At 32.9% G+C, this 24,327-nt stretch overlaps 1 protein-coding gene across 1 annotated transcript in view; it reads right to left on the bottom strand.

Moving 5' to 3' along the window:
* Nucleotides 1-24,327, bottom strand: part of LOC118205556 (GRAM domain-containing protein 4-like) — a 124,217-nt gene that overhangs the window by 83,200 nt on the left and 16,690 nt on the right. The window contains exon 3 of the mRNA XM_085817375.1: nt 8,006-8,117. Coding sequence (XP_085673501.1) covers nt 8,006-8,117 — 112 coding nt within the window. The remainder of the gene's footprint in view (nt 1-8,005; nt 8,118-24,327) is intronic.

Genomic DNA, 24,327 nt, shown 5'->3' with positions numbered 1-24,327 from the left:
CAATAACTTTTATTTAACACTCAAAAAACGCGACATACAAAACAAGAAGAAAAAAGAATACTAACATTTAAAAATAAATTATATTCTTCGTGCGAGAGTCGCACGTGGCACTCGAGTCTGGTTTCAAATATTGCCATTCACAAATACCTTAATGTTCATCTATTTAAATTATTTAAACTACAAGATTTTAATATTATTTAAAGTTGTTACAGGGGGTGTATGTTGTAGAAAGGAGTTAGAAATTTTCACATTATTGATAAAGTCATGGATAAATATGTTTATCTGGATATTCTGAAGAAAAATCTATGAGACAGTGCCCAAAATTTAAACCTTTCTAATACCTTTATTTTCCAACAAGACAACGACCCGAAACATACAGCTAAAATTGTGAAGGAATATCTCCTCTATCACACTCCAAAACAATTGCATACTCCTCCACAGTCACCAAACCTCAATCCAATCGAACATTTGTGGGCAAAATTGGAGAAACGAATTCAAAAACACAATATTAATTCGCAAAATGAGCTAATTAGTAAATTGCAGGAAGAATGGGTGAAATTTACGTTGGATGACACTGAAAATCTAGTTCAGTCAATGCCCAAATATCTGCAAGCTGTTTTGAAGAATAAAGGAAATCCTACAAAGTATTGAAGTAATGTAAAAAATTTATATTTTGCTTTTTATTTTTTTTTAAGTGTACGCAGACTTATTGGAGGGAGTTTCTGAGTTTTTTTGACAAAATATATTTTTGAAAAATGTAAAAAGTATTACACTGATATTATTCACTTTTTATTTAAGCTTACAATTTTAGCTAATAGAACAAAAAAAATGCAATGATTAAAATACATTTTTCTATACTTTAAGTGTTTTTTTTTTTTTTTTTAATTTAAAATTTAGTCTGTACGCAGACTTTTGTGGCTAACTGTATATTACATAAGTAATATCTGAAAGCTTTAGATGCAATTAGGTTGGCAGGAATGCAGTCAAAAATTGGGTGTCTTCCACCTAAATGAAAAGAACTGGAAATAATGTAGCTGTTCCAGCTGCACAACAGCTTTGTTTGCAGATACAGATGAAAACAGGTACAGGTTGAAACAAGGTCGACATCTATGTAGGCATATTAAACAATGTTGGGCTAACTGCTTAGCTTATGCCCCAATTCGAATTCTGAGAAAGAACGTCCCAAATTGTAGTCCATGGGTCTTCCATCCTTCTTTTCCTATTGCCAATCTCTTGAGAGGATTTCAGCTCGCCATGTATTTTGAGTACCTCCTTGCCACATAGATACTACATGCTTACCATGTAATGTCCAGGATTTGAACATCCATGCCATTTACAGGATTCAAATCTGGCCCTTCAGTAGTATCACTTAGGGCAGCAACAGATGAAAAAAAATGAAGCCCAATGACAGTGATGGCACTGAAAAATTTCATGTAGTGCTCAACAGTGACCACTGAAAATTTCAATGGCAGAGTTTTGAGTAAGCTATGTAGCACAACAGTCAACAAACGCAACAGAAGTTGGGAAATTACAAGAAACACGTCTACTAATTTTATTGAGTTTCAGGTCTCGTATGATCTGTAGCCATTGTATCTCGATAAGCTGTCATTACTGCGTCAGCTGCGGCATCTATTAAGCAAGAAGAATTCCTCCCATTGGTGTTCAGAAAAATTACCACTACTCCACGGTGGATTCTGAACAAATAATTCTTTACACAGATTCCTTTTGCTAGATGAAGCAAGTTTAGTGAAACTCCTTTAGAGATGAACCATATTTTTCCGTGCATGGATACTGGCAATACCTATAACTGCTGTTACAAATTTATAGCTCCTGCCTTTATGTGGCGCTCTGAGCGTCCGATCTCTGAAGTTATTCAATAACTTTAGTTTCAGAAGAGCAAAGGTGTTAAACCTAACAATACTGAAGGTGTGTGCCTAATAAATATGCTTGTATTACATGTAAATAAATTTATGTGTGTTAATATCAAATGGAATAATCACTTGCCTCCTCTGGATTTAATGCCCGAACAGAAATACAGTCAAAAGTCTTTAATCCGGACTCGTCGGGACTTCGGCGATTCCGGATTATAGATCATCAGTTTAAATCTGGTAAGATGGCATGCAGAAATTATAAAATTAAAAATATGAAACCATAATTTATAAAATAATGAGCAATTATGATCTAAAGGGTATCAAAATTTACCAAAAAAGAAGCCTAATATTTATTTGTTTACTTTATTAAACATTTCTTTCAACGCGCGGATGCGTAAAGCATACCTTACACATAGCCGAAATTAGAAAATTGCAACCAGAAAACTATTTGATTTGTATTCGTGATATTTATAATGACGAGGAATTTGATTTAAATCATATCAAAGACGGAGTACATCGAAATTAAATACTACATTTAGTAAGGAATTATAAGCCGAATAAAATAAAAACATCTGCCCTGAAGATAACGATAGTGTTGACAAATCAACTTCCAGTTCACTGCGCGCCGCGACGTCCCCCCCCCCCACGCAGAGCAGCGTGAAATTGATAAACAGATTTCGGAATGGTTAGATAAACAAAGAACATGCCTTTATCCATTTTTTGTAGCAATTCGTTTTTTGTTTGATGGACATCGAAACATACTTTCGTTTTCTAGATCCTTTGGGAGCTCCAGCATCGGAAATTCTATTTGACATAATCGAAAGTTCAAGCTTACTTTTAGAAAATTGCTCTTACAGTCTGCAAAAAATAATAAGCCGGATCCAGTTCGAAGATTAAGGAACAACGCAATCATCAACATTAACTGAAATAGATAATTAGATAATTTTAGCTTATACCGTCCGTTATATATTAAACACGCACACGAAAACATATTCTGCACTTGCGCAGACGCATATGCGCAGTCGTAAATGTCTTGCGCGCACGAGTAAAACGCCTATGCGCATGTGTCAATGCAGCGCATGCGCAGAAAGATTTTAGCTTTGAGGTCCGGATTATAGATCATTCCGGATTATGGGTGTCCGAATTAACGACTTTTGACTGTATAATGAATGGTAACGAAAACAGTTATCACAGAATTCTGGTGCCCGAATATCTGGGATTGCAGGACAAGAAAAAAGGACAATTTTAAATAATTAAACTTTTCTATACTATTTAACGATTCGATATCATGAATAGTAGTTTTAAACTGTGCCAGAAATTTGAGCATTTTGCCATCAAATTTTTCGATTACTAAACGAGGAAGTTTAATCTGAGCAGAATTCAAACCTGATATTATCAAATTAGAATACACAGAATTATTCTGCACTTTATTTTCATGTGGCTTTCTGAGATACCTGTTTACATGTGTTTTGCAAATTGAAGTTTCTTCTTTATAATTTTCAGTAGACATTATGTGCTTTTCTAATTCAATCGTATCTGATATATCCTCTCCTATTTCTTTATTTAATTCTAACAAATCTCATTCTTTCTTTGTTAATACTTAAGACAATTCTTTAATCAGTTCAGTATTCAGAATAACAACATTTAGTTCTGTTTATAAATTTTTGATAATTTTCATTGCAGTTGTTCTTAGCGCTGTGCACTTCTTTATATTCTTCTCAAGACTTCATTATCAAACAGAAAATTTGCTCTTACCTAGTGATGTTCCCTAAATTATAAATTTACTTGTGTGATTTTAGCAACTGCCAATAATTCACTAAGAAGGAATTGTATTGTTTATACCTGTGTTAAGCTGTTTTAAGTTTTTTACTGCATTGTTTATTATCAATATTTTGTAATAAATGAATTTTTACCTTTATTTTGGGGGTTTAATTAAGAGAGCTATCAAAGAACCACTCGCCCACTACAATATTAAGGAATGATAGGTAGGGGTCTATTCTCTGTAGTGCTGCTGTTTCTTAAAATTCCTTAGTATTATACGTATATATTATAACGTTTTCTGCTGCTTTAGTTCAGATGATAGAGATCAAATCAGTTTAGAAAAAGGCTTGGCACTTTAATCTAGCAAAATTTTAGATAGGATATTTTAGAAGAGAGATTTGGAAGCAAGAGGGATTTTTCATCATGTTTCGAACTATGAATCTGGTAAGAAAGACCCAATGCAGCTACAATTTTTTGAGCATTTAATGCTGGACCTATTTCTACAGAATTTTTTTTACTTTAAGATTTAAAGGTTTAAAAATTTATGCCCATGGAAGAAATTAAAAGAAAAATTGTTAAATTACTAACTTTCATGAATCCATCATTAACAAAAGTATTTTTCATAACATATAATGCATATCAATAAACTTTTTAAGCAATTTTCATTGTCTTATATATGTATATGTTACCAGCAAAGTATGAAACGCCAGCATTCTATAGAATGCCTACGCATTGCATATAATGCCAGATGATTTTAAGTTAAGTATGAAATAAGAGAATTATTACATACTTTACCTATGCATTGTATATAATACCAAGGCATTCTATAGAATTACAAATGCTCTTTAGGCAAAGTATGAAAAAAAGGGCTATGATAAGGATTTAAAAGAAGTTCATTCCTCTAAAATACAAATGTCATTTTGAAAAATTTTTGAAAGAGTGCCTAATTAAAAAACTGTTCTTTGAAATATTAAAAAAAAAAAAAAAAAAAAAAAAGATAGTGAGGTGATCTTGATACAGCATAATGAATTTGTACTTTCTATCTCGCTGAGATTGGGAATCGGTAAGATCTACCTGACAACAGAAGTTAAATAAGTTTCACATCAGTGCCCTTTTTGTTTTTTCTGGCAGGGCTCAAAATGGTGGTTGTTACAATTCAATATCATTACGTGTAACGTTTTTGTATTTGGTTGAAAGTTCTTTTGACATTCTGTCACGTCATTCCTGTGCAATACTCAAATAAGTTTTCATGAAATGCAGAAAATAACTCAGCGTCCATGACGCAATACTGTATAGTAGTAACGCTTTTCTTTAACAGGGTAAATGAATGCATTTTTCTAATCCAATGATTCAGAGGTAAGTAGTCCCGCTTAGTAGTCATTTTGGCTTTTTTACGTCATTTAATAACTTCTGATAAGTAGTAATTCACAAGTCAAACAACAAAGTAGATTTGGTCCTTCGAAACAAATCAGAAATGTATTTCCTGCTTTGCCGATTTGTCATTTGGCATTCTACAAAATGCCTAGGAAATGTGCGAAATATGAATAATTTCATGCATTGCGAATTACAGTCAATTCCGGTTAATCGAACCACATCGGGAAGCAATCGTTTTGGTCCTAACAGGCAGCTGGTGCGATTACACGAACATGTCCTATATTGTAAAACGAGACGTGCTATATGTAGCAAACAGTAAATGTATGTAAATCATGTACTAAAATGCAATTATGAACTTTATGGTGTGGTACACACGTATGGTGAACATACATGTACAAACAACAAATACAGTCAAACTTTTTTCATTGAGAAAATTAATTTAGAAACAAACTCTAAGAAACAATGAGAAAATTAATTTAGAAACAAACTCTAAGAAACAATCTCCACGATACTCAAAATGCAAAACACAATAAAAACAATTTCTTACCAAGTTCCAGTCAACATTTGAAGAACTTGTGATTTTGAAGAAAAATGTGATCTGACGCGTTCTCTTGACGGACTGCACGTGAACAAAATCACCACAAACATCTAACGCAGCAATGGGACTGCCTTCATTTCGCTCCTGCATGTAATACTAACGCAAAGTTTCAATGTATTTCCTCGCATCCTACGTTGTCACTTGCACCAACTTACCATGTGCACAGTTCACTGACTAAAGTGGTCTGAAAAACCTTGGTGTTTCGGGTTCAAGATGTTGAGGTGAAGAGGGAGATAAAATGCTCGCCATTCAAAGCTTTGGCACTAAAATCATCCCAAAAAGGTGATGAAATCATAGCTTTCTCGTGTAAACTTTAATCATGATTGACAGGCAGGAATTCCTTTCAGATGGAGCCGGATACTCTATTGTTCATTTCCTCGAAACTCGGACGCGCAGATCAAAGAAAATGGTGCACATGTTTACATCCCACTGGTTTTGGTTTTGTCATGCACTTTAAGGAATTCCTGACCATAGATAAAGCATTTTCCTGGGAAGCCACAACTATAGATTTCAAACTTTGTTGATAACATTTACGGTACAGAGTTCGTAATCGGAACTCGTCGGGACTTCAGCAATTCCGAATTAAGGATAATAGATCATCAGTTTAAATCTGGTAAGATGGCATGCAGAAACTATACAATTAAAAATATGAAACTGTAATTTATGAAATAAAGAGCAATTATGATCTAAAGGGTATCAAAATTTACAAAAAAAAAAAAGGCTTAATATTTTTTTGTTTACTTTACTAAACATTTCTTTCAATGTAAGTTGTTTAAACTGCTTCTTTTTTTGTGCTAAACATGCATGCGTAAACATTAAACGCACATGCATAGCATTAAACGCGCATGCGTAAACATATACAAAAAACGTTTGTGGCTTTGAGGTCCGGATAATGGACGTCCAGATTACAGACTTTGTACTATATATGTAATGAAACAAACTTAGCAATATTGATGGCATAGAATGCTGATCCATTCTGAAAAGCAAACTTGGCATACGAAACGGATTATATATACATTTTTATTTCAACTGACATTTGCGGCCACAATTCATTTGGTACTTAGTGCCTATTCAAGAACATGTACATGTTGATATTTTTGCAACAGGAGGAGAGTAAATAAAGAGAAATGACTGCACACAACAATAACAGCAATATTTAAAGACTTTTCCCCTTTATTTAACCCTCTGAGCATTACAGGATTTAAGATTCGTCATGAAGACCAGTATTTAAACAGCGTTTATTAATTGAGTTTGCATAATTACTTATTTTAGTCTGTATTTTCACAAACTTACATTCATTAAGATAATATTTGCATTATTAAAGAAAGTAAGAAAGCAAAATATCTTAAATTATAAGGCAAGTAACAAAACTTCTGATGACCGGATAAAGTCGGCCATAACGCTTCAGAGGGTTAAATTTTGAGCTGTGCGATTGAAAGAGAGCCATCCGCAATATGGGGAAATTATGCAAGCAAACATGATGCATTTATTTGCATAGATGCAGTCAAAAGAAATTTTAAACCATTGTAGATGCTAGTAGGGGAACATATAAAAATCTAACGAAATTTAAAGAGGTATTGCTAATTAAGTTAGTAATTTACAGATATTTATTTTCCTATTTTATATTTTACTACACACAGACATATATATATACACACATATATAATTAAAATTAAAATTGAATGAAAAATTTGAAGAAAATTATACATACTATATACTGTAGTGTAAAAATACATGTATTTTATGACTGTATTCAAACCCCACAGTAAAGTCGCAAAAAACTATTCATGAGGTAAAGCAGTATGTCATCAAAAGTAAATTAAAAGTTAAAAAATAGTAAATTAAGAGTACATTTCTTTAAGACTAACTGAACTGCCATGAAAAAATTAACAGATCTAATGATGAATTATATTTTGCTGCTCATTCTCATCAGTAAAAAATTATTATAGGCCATGTTACTGGGCTAATAAATTTTCTTTAAATGTATTTAGCAATAGGAAACATAATACACAGTTTAGGGAATGTCATCTATGTCTTGTAACTGATAAAACTTACTTAACAAACAGAACATATTTTATGAATATTCCTCATCCAAAAATATCTACATTATTCCATGTAATCAAATATGCCTTTCAAATATTTATGCAGGATTAACTTTGAAAATGTATATAATACCATTTGCTAAATTTATAAACACATACTATTTATACAATGTTTACAATATTTACAACAAACCCATTACTATGACATCAGCACACTTATCATTGCATTGTAACATGAATAAACAAGCTCTGTTAGTTCCTAAAACAAATTCTGCTAACAATGTATTGTTTAAAAGTATAGCCTAAGACATTACACTGACTGCAAAAGTTAAAGGTAGATTTAGTAAGAAAAAACATACCAAGTTGCTGATTTTCCAAAATAATTGAAATCAATTGCTCCTGCAACTGAGCCAACTGTGATTTATAACAAGCACTACAAGAATCTTCACTGTCCTTATCAGGATGAGGACACTGAAATAAAAATTATCATTTTTAATAAATAAAAGTACAAAGACTAGTACAATCAAAATGAATGACAACAAAATGAAAAATATCGGATTTTAATGAAAGCTTCACACCACAGCAAATATCGTCTATGAAAACAGTTCATGTTGGCATGTTTCATAATATTTTACCAAACGATTTTTTGGCATTTGAAAGAGACTTGCTTCAGAATACAGTGTTGCAAAATTTGTAAAAAAATATGTAAAAAATTATCATTAAATACAAAGTGTCTGAAATGGAACTATCAAGCTACCAGTCTACAGCCATTCTTTACTTCTAATTCTGTTGAAAAAAGTAAGCTACAGAATGTCACCAAATCAAGTGTGCTTAAGGTGCTAATGTTATACCATATGACATAATGAAAGTTTGGTACCGAAAGTTCAAAAATGAGAACTAGACACTGAAGAAGCAGAGTGCTCTGGCCAGCCTACTGATGCTGATGAGGCCCTCTTGTGAGAATTTCTTGAAGACGATCAGTATGTAACCACTCAAGAGCTTGCTAGGGAGTTAGATGTTAGTGGCATGTCCACCAATCGTGCTCTGTATCGCATAAACTTGACATACCAGTTCAGTCGTTTGATGCTGCAAGAACTGACTCAAGCAGATACGGACAGATGTGTTTGGACCTGGTACCATATCATCACTTGTGATGAAAAATGGACTTACTTTAACAACACAGGCTAAAAAGGTCTGCATCTGGTGAGCCTATCGGCAGCGTCTCAAAGCGCAATTTTGCTAATAAGAAGATCATGCTTTGTATCTGGTGGGACTGCCATGGTATTATTCACAAAGAGTATCTGGAAAGATGTAAAACCCTTGACAGTAACATGTATAGCAAGATGCCACTCCGTATTGATGCTGCTGTCAAGAAAAAATGTCAAACTGAGTTCCAATGCAAAAAGGAAATATTTAATCAAGATAATGCAAGACCATTTGTGTTTGCATTTACCAACTGAACTTTGTATGGACTCTAATTTGACTTTTTGTCACATCCACCATATTGTCTCAACATCACTCCTTCAAACTTCTACCTTTTTTCACACCTGCAGCTACATCTTGCTGGTGCTTTGGAACAGAACAGCTGAAATGAGGTTGATTTATTTTTGGACTCGCGGCCATTAAGTTTCTGGACCAAAGGCTTTAAAAAACTATCAAAACTTTAGCAGAAAATCATCAATTTGGGTGGTGATTACTAACCACACTAAAGGTACTGCTTTTTTTTTTTTTTTTTTTTTTTTTCTAACTTTATAAGAATGTTTTTGGTGGAAAACTTTCACTACAACCAGATATTTTTGCACCAATCTCTTAAAATATTAATCAATACATACAGAAAGCCAAAATTAATGTTTTAAATTTTACTTTTCTTCAAATGACACACCTTTAACATACAGAACATTTGGCACTCTGATTTGGCTATTCTGAATCAGAACTTAAGGTAAGTATAAAAATTATGATAATTTGCCAATATACATCTGCCGCTTTTGCTGCAACCATGTTTATACAACGTGCACTTTCTAAGTTTGAAATAAGTCTTCTATTAGCTTAAATGTGTTGGGATGCTTCTATACTTTTACAATTTGTTATTTGTCTCATGGTCTCTTTGATTTCTACAGTTTGTTACTTTTATAATTTTCTGTTTATCTCATGGGTCTGAAGTGGAGTGAAATGGAATTTAATACCTCCTAAATAAATTAAAGGACACTGCTGAAAAAGTATTTGTGCCTTTAAAGTTATATTACAAGCATTAATTAAACAATTTCCATTAAAAACCCCAAAACAAGTAAGTCAGACCATTTTTACAATCAGCACAGCAATAACAGATATAACGGGTACTCAGATTGGCATCAAAGTTTTGCTGCCTTTTGGTCCCACATATTTCATTAACATTTGTTATTTCTGGAAATAATAAAAAATATCTATAGCTGGAAAAATGATTTAAAATTTTAATTTCTACATATCTCAACAGAAGTTTAATAATAAAACTTTTAATAACAAACCTACAATTTTCAGTCCATACTCAAAAAGAGATTTAAAAATTACAAAAATTAATTTATCTCCCTTAATTTTTTGTTAACCTCTTTGTAGTCCGTAACGCGTCTAGCACATTCAAGTGAAACTTCTGCAGGGTGGCCGCAACACACTTCAAGCATTCTTCTACCTTTAAAAACTTTTAAATGTTTAAAACACTTTCTAAATGTTTACTTGCTTGAGTTTTTTATATTTGTTTGATCTAATACCTCCTAGATGACTACAGTAATCAGGCATTCTATTTCTAATTGAATTTCCCCCCTGTTTTATGAATATTCGCACCATTTTACATAAGATAGAAGACAGTGAGAGATGGCTTCAACATATACTCAGCAGAAAAAGAGGAAAAAATGAGGTTGTGAATTGAAAAGACAAGAAGAATATACGTTTGATGAGTACAGTCCACAATAACTGGATGATTGATGTTGAAACATAGAAAAGAACTGTAAAAGAACCAATAATTGTAAAAGATTACAACCACAAAATGGGAGGAGTGGACCACCTGGATCAGATGTTATCACATTATCCTGCTGTTAGAAATAAGAAGAGATATTATTACTTTTCCATTATGCTTTATTACCTTATAATTTTACTTAATAGTCATTTATATTCATCCACTATGAAAGTTATAATGTACAGAGAAAACAACATTATCCGTTGTGAAAAATAAAAAGCCGATGGGGAGAAATTTTTGCGAACAAGAGAGGACAGCGAAAGGGTTAATGTGGCCCAAAGCCAAATGTGCTAATATCAGCTTCGGCCCACCAGCGGCCGAGCGGTAAAGTCGCTAAACACTGGTAGTTCGGTCCGAGGTTCGAATCCCGCGAACGGGCTGGCTGCATGGGTGTTTTCGTGGTTTTCCCCATGTGTAACGTGTATACGAGCCAGTTTCCCTTAGAAAGTCCTCCACGAAAGGCATCCCTCCTCTTAGGCAGATAGCCCTAGTGTGCTTTGCCATAATTAAATACACCACACCTAATATCAGCTTCACACCATACAAAGGTTATTAACATTATATCCTGAATGCCAAAAAACACCAAGACTCATTTTTTTCGATTTTCATTTCTTATGTTTGCAATTAAGATTTTTATTTACAAACTGAACTATTTTTCTATTTTCCATTCTACATATCACAGTTAATTTGTTTCTGTTGAAACTGTGGTGGATTTTACAATTTAGCAATTATTAAATGATAGAAAAGCTGCCATCAGAATGCTATAAGATAGAGCAGTTGTCCATAAAGAAGAACAATGTTTGAATAAACACCAGATGAAATTTAGTTTGGACTGAAATTTAAACGGTTATGCCAACCACTATCATGCCAGAAACAGGAAAAAACAAAAAAGCCAAATACTAGAAAAGATTACATATTTCATATCTTAACTGCTGTTAAGTCTAGATATATATTGTGTCAAGTCTACATATATTCTGGTGATCCATACCCTGGTTTCACATATAGTAGAATTGCTCTGTTATAGACAAAGCTGTGATGACAGTGATAAGGAGCGTGCCTTGTGCCCTTGTTGCTGCCAATAAATACAGCAACCCTAAGGAGAAGTGTTTGGAGAAGTGCAGAGGAGAACAAGTTCTGGTTGTTGAGGAAGAGTATGCATATATGGTTCTGAAATATAAGATAAATTTTTATTGTGCATTACAAGTGCAGTGAGAATATTTAACACATCGACTGCCAGTCACTAGAGTTCGACTGATAGTTATTGCCACCCATATGAAAGAAAATTGTATCCAGATGCCAACATACTTATTATAAGAAATATGATTTAAAAATATTAATAAAAGATAATTATGTGATACCTAAGTATTATTTAAGCCTTTTATTAAAGAAGATTTTAATTACGTGCCAATGCGTGATTGGCACTACATGTCAAAATTTTCCCCAAATGCCACATTACACGCTGGCACGTGGAATGTAAAAAAAAAATTTAAATAAGAAAAAAAGTGACAGTATGCATTATTTTTATATCAATATGTATTACAAACAAGTATACATATTACAAAGGAATTGATAACAAGAAAATTACAAAGACATTATACAGATACATCTAGAATGTTATTTGTGTATTATATTTGAACAATCTAAGCAGTACCTGGGAGATCCTTCACAAAATTTGCAAACATATATGGTATCTTTATGTTTCCCTTGGGCATAGCAACTTTTGCATTGCTTTCTTAGAATTTTTCCTTCTTTTTTTTCTTCCCGTGTACTCAGCACATGTTCAGATTCAGACCGATCACACACAGGAGCACAAAGAACAGATGGCTGTTTCAGTAAACTTTGTATCACGGATAAACGGTAGTCATACAGTGATGTATTTTCATTGGAATATTTATTACACATAAAGTGGGAATTGTTCATCATTATTTGCAAAACATGCACAAATATTTTCGTGGGCCACCTAATTATTTTTCTCTCACAAGGTTAATAAGCAAGCATCTGATCTTACTTATCAATACAGGCCATGAATTTATTATATTGAATTGCAGGTAGAGGTTTCGATTTAATTTCACCTCATTTGTTTGTTATTTCTGCCATATCATTTTTATATTCATTGGAAATGTGACGTCTCTGTTATCCTGCCACTTTGCAATCATCACACCATTAGCATACTTTGCTACAGTTTGTCCTTTCTTCAGTTTTTTTCGTTTACCTCTTTCAGAAATGTCTTTCTGTTCTTTCTGATTGTCCCAGTGCAATGAGTTTTCCTATCAGCAAGACATTTTGACAGTTCATAGCTGTTATAATAATTGTCCATAAATATGCTATGTCCTACATTCAGCATTCCCTCGAGTAAATTAATAACGACTTTTTTATGCATGTTCTTTTCCACCAGAATCATCCAACATGCTTGTATATATCATAAATTTCAGAACCATACCATCAGGGGTTGTGATCATGTAAAACTTGATACCATATTTGTGATGTTTATTTGGTATATACTCTCTGAATATAAGCCGTCCATGCCACAATACCATTGATTCATCTAAACTAATCTCCCACCCTGGGTAATATACTTCAGATACTCGCACGTTGAATAAATTCACCATATCTCTTACTTTATACAGTCGATCCTTTGGAAGCTCTGTATTCTGATCTGGGATTTTTGCGAAGTGCAATGCCCTCAGTAACAACAAAAAATGATTCCTGCTCATATTTTTTGAAAGTACATGTAAACCAAACAGTGAATCTATTTTGTAGTAATCTTGTATACGGTTGATTCGTATAGTTCCCATATGTATGATCAATCCCACAAATACCAAGAGTTCCTCTGTTGTGGTGCTCTTACAAACATTGATGGAAGAATATTTCTTTTTTTCCTTGCAAAAAAGTACTTTATGAGCATAATCATTAGTTTTAGCAACTATTCCTTCCAAGATATATCAGTGAAAAAATGACGAAAGAAATCTATAGGATTGTTACCTGAAACAGGTTGGAGCAAACACTCAGATTTTATAAAAGGAAATTTTTTCATTGATGTTGAATCGTTTTTCCAAATAACGTTTTCCGCCATAGTTGAATCATCCTGCTGACATGCACCCTCTTGCATGATTCGTTCTTCATCGTCATCAGAATTCGAAATATCATGGGTACCAGTCGGAGGAACGAATTCTTCGTCACTGTCATAACTAAAATCACTCAGGTACTCATCTGATATCTCAGCCAACAAATTTGCTATTTCATCATCAGTAAGAGCCTTTTTATGTTGAACCTTTCTTTTTTTCGGGCATGAAGGCCCTGAACTATCATCTCTATAACTCATACTAGAAGATTATTTTTCAATAAAAAAAAAACAATAATTTCGAAACCGCGATTATTTATATGTAGTTTCTAATTTTCACTCCCTGCCAATACCAGAAGAAATGTCCTGCATGCAATGCCAAATGAACTGGAGAATAAATAACAAGTGTAGGATTTTCCCGCGCCAGTGCATGACCGGCTGCTGAGACATTACCCCACATCACGTGCTGGCGTGTGATTGGCAGTCAATGTGTTAATGTGATAAGGACAATAAGGATCACATTAACACCACTTTAGTTTCGATGTAATCCTTGACATCCATATCACATTAAATATTTTCGCTGCACACATAATACATAATAAAAACTAGTCTTTTATTTCAGGATCAGACATGTCTCGACAGCCTGTCTCTATTCTCCTCCACACTTCTCCTTGCAATAGCAGCAAAGCGGGCACAAGGTGCGCACTCCTTATCACTATCACCACAAAGCACATGAAAATAGCCAACTGATTTATGTGTGTACAACACACATGTGGATTTATATGCCATTATATTTAACTATCATTTCACTAAACAGTATTTATCTACCAGCTACAAAAATAAAAAATATCGGTCACATACATTTTTATTTCTATCTCATAAAATGCTTTTTCTTTATACTGTTATTTTTGAACAAAAAATTATCATTGAGCTACAAAGACAACAAAAAAAAAAAAAAAAAATATTTTTCATAGTTAAAGTTTCCAAGGAACTGGTGATTTTTGTGAGGGTGCAGACGATCAGAAAATGCTCTCCTCTATACTAGATGGCATTTAGTAATTTCATGCCTGCAGTTTAAATTTGTGCCACCCCCCTACTTTTTGGCTAATTTTTACAGGATGCATTAAATCAATTTTTCATGGCAAGAACTTTCTATTTCTTACACTTAACTCTTGACAATGTTAATACGAGCACAGTTGTGTACGTTTAGTCTGTCATCCTACTAATGGAAAAGTGCCTTTTCTTTTGGATATATATACAGTCAAAAGTCGTTAATCTGGGCTCGTCGGGACTTCGGCGATTCCAGATTATCGATTTTTCCGGATTATAGATCATCAGTTTTAATGTGGTAAGATGTCATGCAGAAATTACAAAATTAAAAATATGAAACTGTAATTTCTGAAATAAAGAACAATTATGATCTAAAGGGCATCAAAATTTACAAAAAGAAAAAGCTTAATATTTATTTGTTTACTTTATTAAACATTTCTTTCAATGCAAGTTGTTTAAGTTGCTTCGTTTCATGTGATAATACTTTCTCTTTAATTCTATTAAGCAGACATAATTTCTTGCTTAGTTACAAAGTTTCGCTGTTGAAGTCCTATAATTGCTTTAAATCATATCAAAGGCGGAATACATCGAGATGAAATACTACATTTAGTAAGGAATTATAAGCCAAATAAAATAAAAACATCTGCCCTGAAGATAAGGATAGTGCTGACAGATCAACTTCCAATCCATTGTGCACCACGCCGTCCCCCCCCTTGCCGCAGCGCAGCGTGAAATTGATAAACAGATTTCGGATTTAGAAACATACTTTCGCTTTGTAGATCCTTTACATATTAGTAAATATATACCGGAAATTCTATTTGACATAATTGAAAGTTCAAGCTTACTTTTATAAAATTGCTCTAACAGTCTGCAAAAAATAATAAGCTGGATCCAATTCGAAGGAACAACGCAATCTGCTTAGATAATTTTAGCTTAGCTTATACCGTCCGTTATATATTAAACGTGCATGCGTAAACGTATTATGCGCATGCGCACACATATATTCGCAGCCGTAAAGGTCTTACGCACATGCGTAAACGCATCGCTTTATGCGCAGAAAGTTTGTAGCTTTGAGGTCCGGATTATAGATCATTCTGGATTATGGGTGTCCGAATTAATGACTTTTGACTGTATGTATATATATATATATATCTACCCAAAAACATAAAACTCAAAACATAAAATACTCAGTATAGTTCAAACATCCCAATATTTATACATTTTTGTATAAATGTTGGGATGTTTATATACATTTTTGCTCAAAACATAAAATACTCACTTTAGTACAAAGATCCCAACATTTTTGCAATTTTTTTACAGGGAAAAGGTAATAATAACTCCAATTATACATTTTTGCTAATAAACATAAAATACTCACTTTAGTACAAACATCCCAACATTTTTGCAATTTTTTTACAGGAAAAAGATAAAAATAACTGAAGACTGTAACTGAGTATTACTTGTTACATACATAAATACTGTCAAAGGCCAAAAATCCATGCAACCTCTCAAAATGTAAACATTCAGTTCATAGGTTGAGGAAACCACAACATGGAGAATGAACTATTGAAGAAAAGAGAAAATACTTACCAAATAATGATGTCAAATAGAAATACTTACCAAATCATTGATATCATGCTAAAAGCTTCCCCTCCCCCTCCAAACAGCATCAAAGTATAGAAGCAGATGACTTTACTTAACTTCTCTTAAGTTCACGATTAACATGGTTGTATTTTCTAAGCTTTGTTGTTTCATGAGATTGTTCAGTGTTGCCATTTTTTGTTTTAGCTAGATTCTTTGTAGATAAAATTGAACCTATTTTTAATTTCAGTGCTACTTAACACAATGGCAAATAAGAAATGTGTTCATGATTTTACTACTTGCACCACTGGAAAATGTTAACATGTTGCACTGGTAATGCAAAAAGTGAAAATTTTGCAAAAGATAGAGGATGGTGCTACCCCTCAGTTTATAGCAAAATCGTACAGAATTGCGACACTAACTGTATATGATATATGGGAAAATAAAGAAACACTGTTGAAATTTTACAGCAAGAGTGATTCTAACACTGGAATCCAAAACCGGAAACGTTTGCATGAAGCAAAATTAGCAAACGTTGATGCTCTCTTCCAGGAGTGTACCTGGCAGTGGCAGAGTTATGGGGTATCAATGCCAGGACCGCTCCTGAGAGGAAAGGGAAAATAGATTCACACTTATTCAAAAAAAAGAAGAGAAGTTAAATTTCAGCAGCAGATAGCTGAACAGATTTAAGCAGAAACATGGTATATGCCACCTGAAAGACCGTGGGGCAAACTTTCAGCATGTGAAGATCCTACAGAGGAATTTATTGATTAATTTTCTGTCCTGGTGGCAAAAGAAAATCTTAGCCGAGAACAGACTTTTAATATGGACAAGCGTGGACTTTCCTGGTGATGTTTGCTAAGAATGATATTCGAGACAAGCGAAGAAAGTGCACTATCAGGGGTGAAAGAAGCTGAAGAAGGAGTTACTATTTTAGTATGCAGTAATGCAGCTGGACCTTATAAATGTAAACCAATTATAGTGGGTAAGAGCCTAATCGCAGAACTCTGAAAGGAGTAAAATTCTTACACTGTGATTTACAGGGATGATAAAAAAGTCCTGGTTCATGAAACAACTTATGACCGAATGGTTCATGGAACATTTTGTTAAAGATCCTAAGAGGGCATTGTAACAGTGGGGGGGTTACCAACAAACTGAAAGATTTTACTATTGTTAAAAAACTTTTCTACATATCCAGATGTAACCATTTCAACGTGTGATAATGTCGTGGCCCTTTTCTTGCCCCCAAATACTACATCATTGATCCAACCAATGGACCAGGACATAATAAACAGCATTAAATGTCACTACAAATCGGAGTTTCTGAAAAAAATTCTTTTAAGAGAACATTCCAATTGACTTTGTATTTACTAAAAGAAAAAATAATCATCATCCAACACTGCATCAGTTTGTTAGCAAAATCAAGGAATTCTGTTTCCCAAACAACATTAGTAAAAACTGGCAAAATCTAAAGCCGTCTTCGCTATTCATTGAAATTGAGAGTGAGGACAGTGAGTTTTCTGATTTTATGGTCAGTGCACCAAATGTGATAATATTCTGTATTCTCACAATACATACATAGAATACAGAATATTATTCTATTATCGTTCTTTTTCTCAAATACAGAAGCAAGAGATTTGAGAAAAAGAACCAGTAAGGAGGCTTTGTAAGAAGGTATCATTGAATAGATGATGTATCCAGATGAGCCAACACTTGCATATCAGATGATTGATGATGAAATTATTGACTTTGTTTTGAACTCGATACAGCAAGAAAACAATTTCAACACTGACACAGAAAGTGAATTTGATAGGAGTGAAAAAATAGCTTTTAATAAGAGTCTAGAACACGGTGAAAAATACCTAAAATTTTTAGAACAGCAGAGCAAGCTGCAAGAGCAAGAACAGCTGTGTAACAGAGCATGAAATTATGACTATGTATAATTAAAAAAAAAAATAAATAAATAAAAACTTGCTATGGAGTACCCTAAAGTTTTAAAACAAACCTCTATCAGATAAATGTTTGAAACATGAAAAAAAAAAATTATGCTTTATTAATGACCCTTATTTTCATATGTCGTTATTGTATATGTTCTTATTTATTTTGCACTTTTAGTTTAAATATCATAATTTATCTTTTCTGTCCTGAAATCCACAAAACCTATGGTCCCAAACATTGCAGATTTCTGGTCTTCTATTGCTTTATTAAATACATATTTTATATTTAATTACGTGTTTATCCCAAAAATTAATCAATAAACTTATTTTACATGCAAGTTTCTTTTGTTGTAATGTATATTTCATGATGATCTTTTAACACTTCCTCCTTTTAGTAATATTGCAATAAAATACTGTATTTCTTCGGAAATTTTTCTTTTTTACTTCAGGAATTCCACTTCAGGCAAATTTCACAAGCATATATTAAAAAATTTAGTTTAAGGCAAAAAACATCACATTTTGCCTTTAAACACCATTAGAACTTGAAATGCAATATAGTATATATGTAATGAAAACAAGAAAAAAAATAGAGATGGTTGATGCGTAATACCTAGATAGGATAGATCATAGATCCATATTAAAGAGGAAGAGTTCTGACTGCATAGTATGCTAATATGTTGAGTTTGTAATATCTAAGAAACTTGGCAGTTGAGATGGTTTTAATTTCATTTTTATTTCCAATTGATATTTGTGGCCACAGTTCATTTGGCAATCTAGCCATGCCTATTCAAGAGCATTTACATTTTTGATATTATTGCGATAGGAAGTGAGTACAATGAAACAGCAACCAAGCAGCACAGAAGTTCAAGCTGAAAGTGGCACATTTATCCAATATGGCAGGCTCTTAAAAGAAAAGTTTTGGATTAAGTTAGAAAAGTTTCAGTTCCCAAGAGTTATGTCATCAGCATTGTGCAGGCCGTGCAAGATGGAATGATCTAGAAATGATGCAATCTAGAGAAGTTATTAGGATTTTTAAAACAAAGAGGGAGGATTAATGGGCTACTGTTAGTTAAAATTATAATTTTGATCTACTCATTTTTCCCCCTTTAGAGATAAAATGGCTTGGCAACAGAAAAGCCTTTTTAGAAGAAAGCATGAAAGAAGTAGCAAAACAAAGGAAATTACAATTGTGAAAAAAAGAATCGCAGAATTTTGATCTAAATAACTTTTTTAAATAACAGAATCTTGTGAATATCATTTTTAATGATAAATGCAAACTGAAAGTTTACTGCTCTGTAAAAACACTGTAAGAAATGTCCTAATTTTTTCAAAAAATACTGGGAAAGTTCACAGTTCTGTTTATACTGTAAGACAAAATACGATGGCTATGCTAAGAAATAATTGGCAACTTCAAAATTGATTATTCTAAATTTTATTTCTCCCTCTAAGTTCATCTTTTCTTTCGAGATCTTTCTAAAATCATATGACGTTTACATAATGCTGCTTGCAAAGAGAACTAAAACCTAAAATTAATCAACTGAACCTGCCTAGCATAAATACTGGTTCGCGAGCAATTACGTCATCCTTTTCTTAGCTTTTCCTGTCCTGCAAAACGTCTCTGCACTGTTATGCTTAATTCTTTATCTAAGATGACGTAGTTTGGTGTTAATCCATGTACAGAAAAATTACTATTGGTAACTATGATCTAGAACTATCTTTAAATCATTCTACAAAAGAATGATTTGATGTGCATAACAATAAAGATTGTGATTCTTCGAACTCAGTTTTGTCAACATCGTCTTCATGCCTTTACACTCAGCCATTACGATTGATTAGGCAGCACGTATTAAAATATCACAATTTATAACATAAAATGGTTAGAGTAGACTGAAGGGCACCCCTTGTATTATCGTGAAGTTGTTGTTTCATTTATCATTAAGTTGTTGTTTCATTTATCATTAAGTTGTTGTTTCATTTATCATTAAGTTGTTGTTTCATTTATCATTAAGTTGTTTCATTTATGATAACCTGAGTAGTTAAATAGTCTGTTAATATACTTTTACCTAGAATTGGGTGCTCCTTTGACTTTTTAAGTAAAAATAAGTCGATGTGTACATGGACAAAGGGAGTGCACAATGCCAAGTTTGTGAAATTCTCTGATGCTTTTTAAAGTGAAAAATAGGTCGATGTGTACATGGATACCGAGTTTGTGCAATTCTTTGACAAGCAAAAATGGTGATGATGCTAGACACAACAATTTTGATGAGCTTGATTGTCAAAGTTTGGCAAATTCTGAAAATCTAGGATACTGACGTGGCTGCACTAATTTATTAGTCTAGTAATAAAAATGTTATCAACCTATAAAATGCAGCTTTTCATATAATTAATCATAAGCTGGGTTTAACCCCTTCGAGCCGGGTAGCGAAAACACGCGCTTATCGCGGAGGCCGGCAGTGTCTTACGCAAGCGTCTCTCCAGGGCCGGGGGCTTTTTTGCTACTAAACCTAAATCCATGAAATTTCCGAAGTATCAACGCATTGTTTAATAATGCTCTATAGAGTATTTAAACGGCTTATGCTTTATAGATATTTTTATATATATACTTTAATTATACCTTATTTCTTGTTTAAATGCCTATTTTACACATTTTATTTTAATTACTCACTATTTTATGACTTTTAACATTATACATCTGAAAACTAAATATATTACTTAAAATTCTCTTTTCGTATGAAAAATTTGAAAACAGGGATCTACACACAGTCCTATGTTACATTCCTTGCACTCCTAATAACTCATTTGCCGTTTTGGAGGATTTTTCCAGGAATGTGAACAAACGAAGCATCGTCGTCTCATTTTCTTATCAGTCTCTTCTGAACAAAGTTTTGGAAAATAACTTTCAGTTAATCTTTCAGAATCAATATCAGAATATCAGAATCAATATCTGAAATATTTTGCATCATTTCTGCTATTTCATGCTCTGTTAAACATTTTCGACGCTTCAACATTGCAACGGTAAAAACAGAAAGAATTCACGTCTAACAAGATCTAATTATTTTCTAAAAACTGAACTGCAAACCGAAATACTCAACGCTTTAGCGCATATAAAACTTCTACTTACAATAAACAACTACCATGTGTGAATAAAGTGCGATTTAAAGAGACGTCATAAATCACGCCATTCGGAAACATTTAGTTCTCCGTTTGTTTATATAATCAAAAACACGTGTATGTGAGTCATGCTTCTCTCATTTCGAGTAGAAGGTCTAATGTACATGTATCTGAAACCATATGGACATACAGTGCCATCTTGTGGCAGAAATTATACTTTCTAAAACGTTCTAGGACACTCTCACAAATACGTGACAGTCGGTAGTAAACGGGAAAATGCCCTGGCACACCTGCATGTCGGCCGGGAGGTGAGTGTGTTCGTTGCTGGCACATAGACATGACAGTCGGCGCGAAGGGGTTAAGAAAATTTCATTTGCTACCTGTCACAAAACACATCTGACAATGTCTATATTTTTTTATGTATTCTGGATTTTCTATTAGTATGATATTTAAGTAGTATAAATATTAATTTAAAGAGTTACATTATTACAAGAGTTTTCTTTCAGTTACAAAAATCTGCTGACTCATTATAACATCTGTCTCGGTTCTAGATTATATTCAGAATTCATATATTTTGTTTTCACTTTATAGCTAATAATTCGTTCTTTAAAATATTTTGCTTTTTTTAATTCTTCACAGATTTAGGAAATGCCAAGGCTTTGATTCAATCCTGAAAGGTTATATATACATAGTGTACTATGTTTCTATAGTTCTAAACTAATGAGTGGACAGTGTAAAAATAGAACTAACAACTTTATTAAAAGTAATTACTATATTCAAAACTAGTACATGCTCTGACATATTACTTGTGCATGCTCTTAGCCAAATCCAAATGGCCAAGTGAGAATTTCTCTCTTTACAATAGCTAGTGCTGTATTCTAACTTAACACATAGTATATACCAGTGGATATCAAACTTTTTTTTGGTCCCATGCACCCCTTAAAAATACATATACAGTACAAAGTCCGTAATCCGGACTCGTCGGAACTTCAGCGATTCTGGATTAGGAGTTTTTCCAGATTATAGATCATCAATTTAAATCTGGTAAGATGGCATGCAGAAATTATACAATTAAAAATATGAAACCGTAATTTATGAAAAAAAGAGCAATTATGATCTAAAGGGTAACAAAATTTACAAAAGAAAAAGCTTAGTATTTATTTGTTTACTTTATTAAACATTTCTTTCAATATAAGTTGTTTACGTTGCTTCGTTTTCTACATCCTTATACGAAGTAAGAAGGAGGTATTGTAATCGCGAAAAGTTTCAGGCAGCATATTTCAACGAAAATATCCATTTTGACTGCTATTGAATGCAATTTAACGATGTTTTTGCATGATATCTGTACGTAAGGACAGAATAAAATAATCTTTTCCTTCAAAAAAATTATAAAACTGCTTTAAAATTAGTTCTGAAGAGAATTTTTCGTGGTGTCTGTACGAAAGTATGTACGTTCGTGCGTGCATACGTACCTATCTTGCATAACTCAAAAACGAGTAGCCTCAGAACACTGAAATTTTGTATATAGGACTGCTATAACATGTAGATGTGCACCTCGTATTTTGGTTGCAATCGGCCGCACCAAACGTATATAAATATATTTATATATATATCCACTCTGTTACCCGGCTCAGTGATCTCAGTTTCTTTACTCTTATATGTTTGTAAATTGTACATTTTTTGCTTTAAAAATGATTGTATTATGTTGTTTTTATCTTCCAGTTAAGGTTTTTATGCCTTTAGTAAATCTGTACGCAATATTTTTAGAATTATCACCAATTTTAAAGTTGTCTAAGCGCCGCTAAGCCTTTTTTTTTTTATGGCGGCCATTGATGTTTACATTTGAAACAGGAGACTAGTGGATTTGTTGCCAATCTAGAGAAACTTAGCTTCGCAACAACAAAGATAACATATTCATTTATTATTGCGATTTAAATCATGCTTAATTCTTTCTGGAATTTTCTCGAGGAAATAAGTGTTTAAGATTTACTCGGAATTTTTAATATAGATATTTTGAGTTTTTATGTATTTTTGCCTTCTCGCAAAGCGAGAACTGAATTAATTAAATGAGAAATACTCAATCGTCTGTGAAAAACTGTTTCTTTTTTGTTTTGTTTGCTTAATTTCTTTTATACATCATTCTAGCTTTATTACAGTATTTGAATAGAACATGTGGCAACAATTAGATAATTCTATTCTTTAAATGATATAAATTTTGTGCATTATGAGTTATAATATGAACAAAATATATAAGTTAACTGTTATATAATTATTGGATTATATAACAGTTAACTTCGTTTTCCGTTATATAATTATTATATAAGTTAACTGTTATATAATTATTAATACTGTTAAGTGAATCTAGCGTTAGAGTGTCACTACGGTAAACAAATACTAGAGTGAATTTTAAAGAATGCATTTATTCTATTGTGGTTTATGCGCTGTTGGCGAAGTAGATTTAATTCAATCCAATAAGTTTAAATGAAATGCAAGAAAAAATGTGTATAATTTAATATTTCGTACAAGGAAGTCATGTGGTGTACACATCAGATTTTTTTTTTTTTTTTTTTTGTGTGTGTGTGTGTGTGTGCTAATACTTTCTCTTTAATTCTATACACAGATATAATTTCTTGTTCAGTTTCAGTTACAAAGTTCTACTGTTCAAGTCCTGTAATTGTTGTGTCAAGAATACCGACTAAAGCCCCGTTCACATGCAACGCTCCTTCGCACAGCTGCCGTTAACAAGGGGAGAAAAGGAGACATGAAAGAGTTTCGTCTTCAGAACCCGTTCAGAAGACCACCGTCTTCCTTCCCCTTTACACCTAAAGCTCTGTGAACAATCACGTCTCCGAATTGGCAGATTTTTAATACTGTTTACACATTTTTAACGTGGTTTACTGTTGTTAATTTTGTAATCTGTACTTTCGCAACTGGTACCTGAACTTTCGTAATGGT

This window comes from Stegodyphus dumicola, chromosome 5, assembly GCF_044657685.1.
Source record: "Stegodyphus dumicola isolate Sdum_Otavi_A_Nest chromosome 5, ASM4465768v1".
Taxonomy (NCBI): domain Eukaryota; kingdom Metazoa; phylum Arthropoda; class Arachnida; order Araneae; family Eresidae; genus Stegodyphus; species Stegodyphus dumicola.
This window is presented reverse-complemented; position numbering and strand designations above follow the sequence as displayed.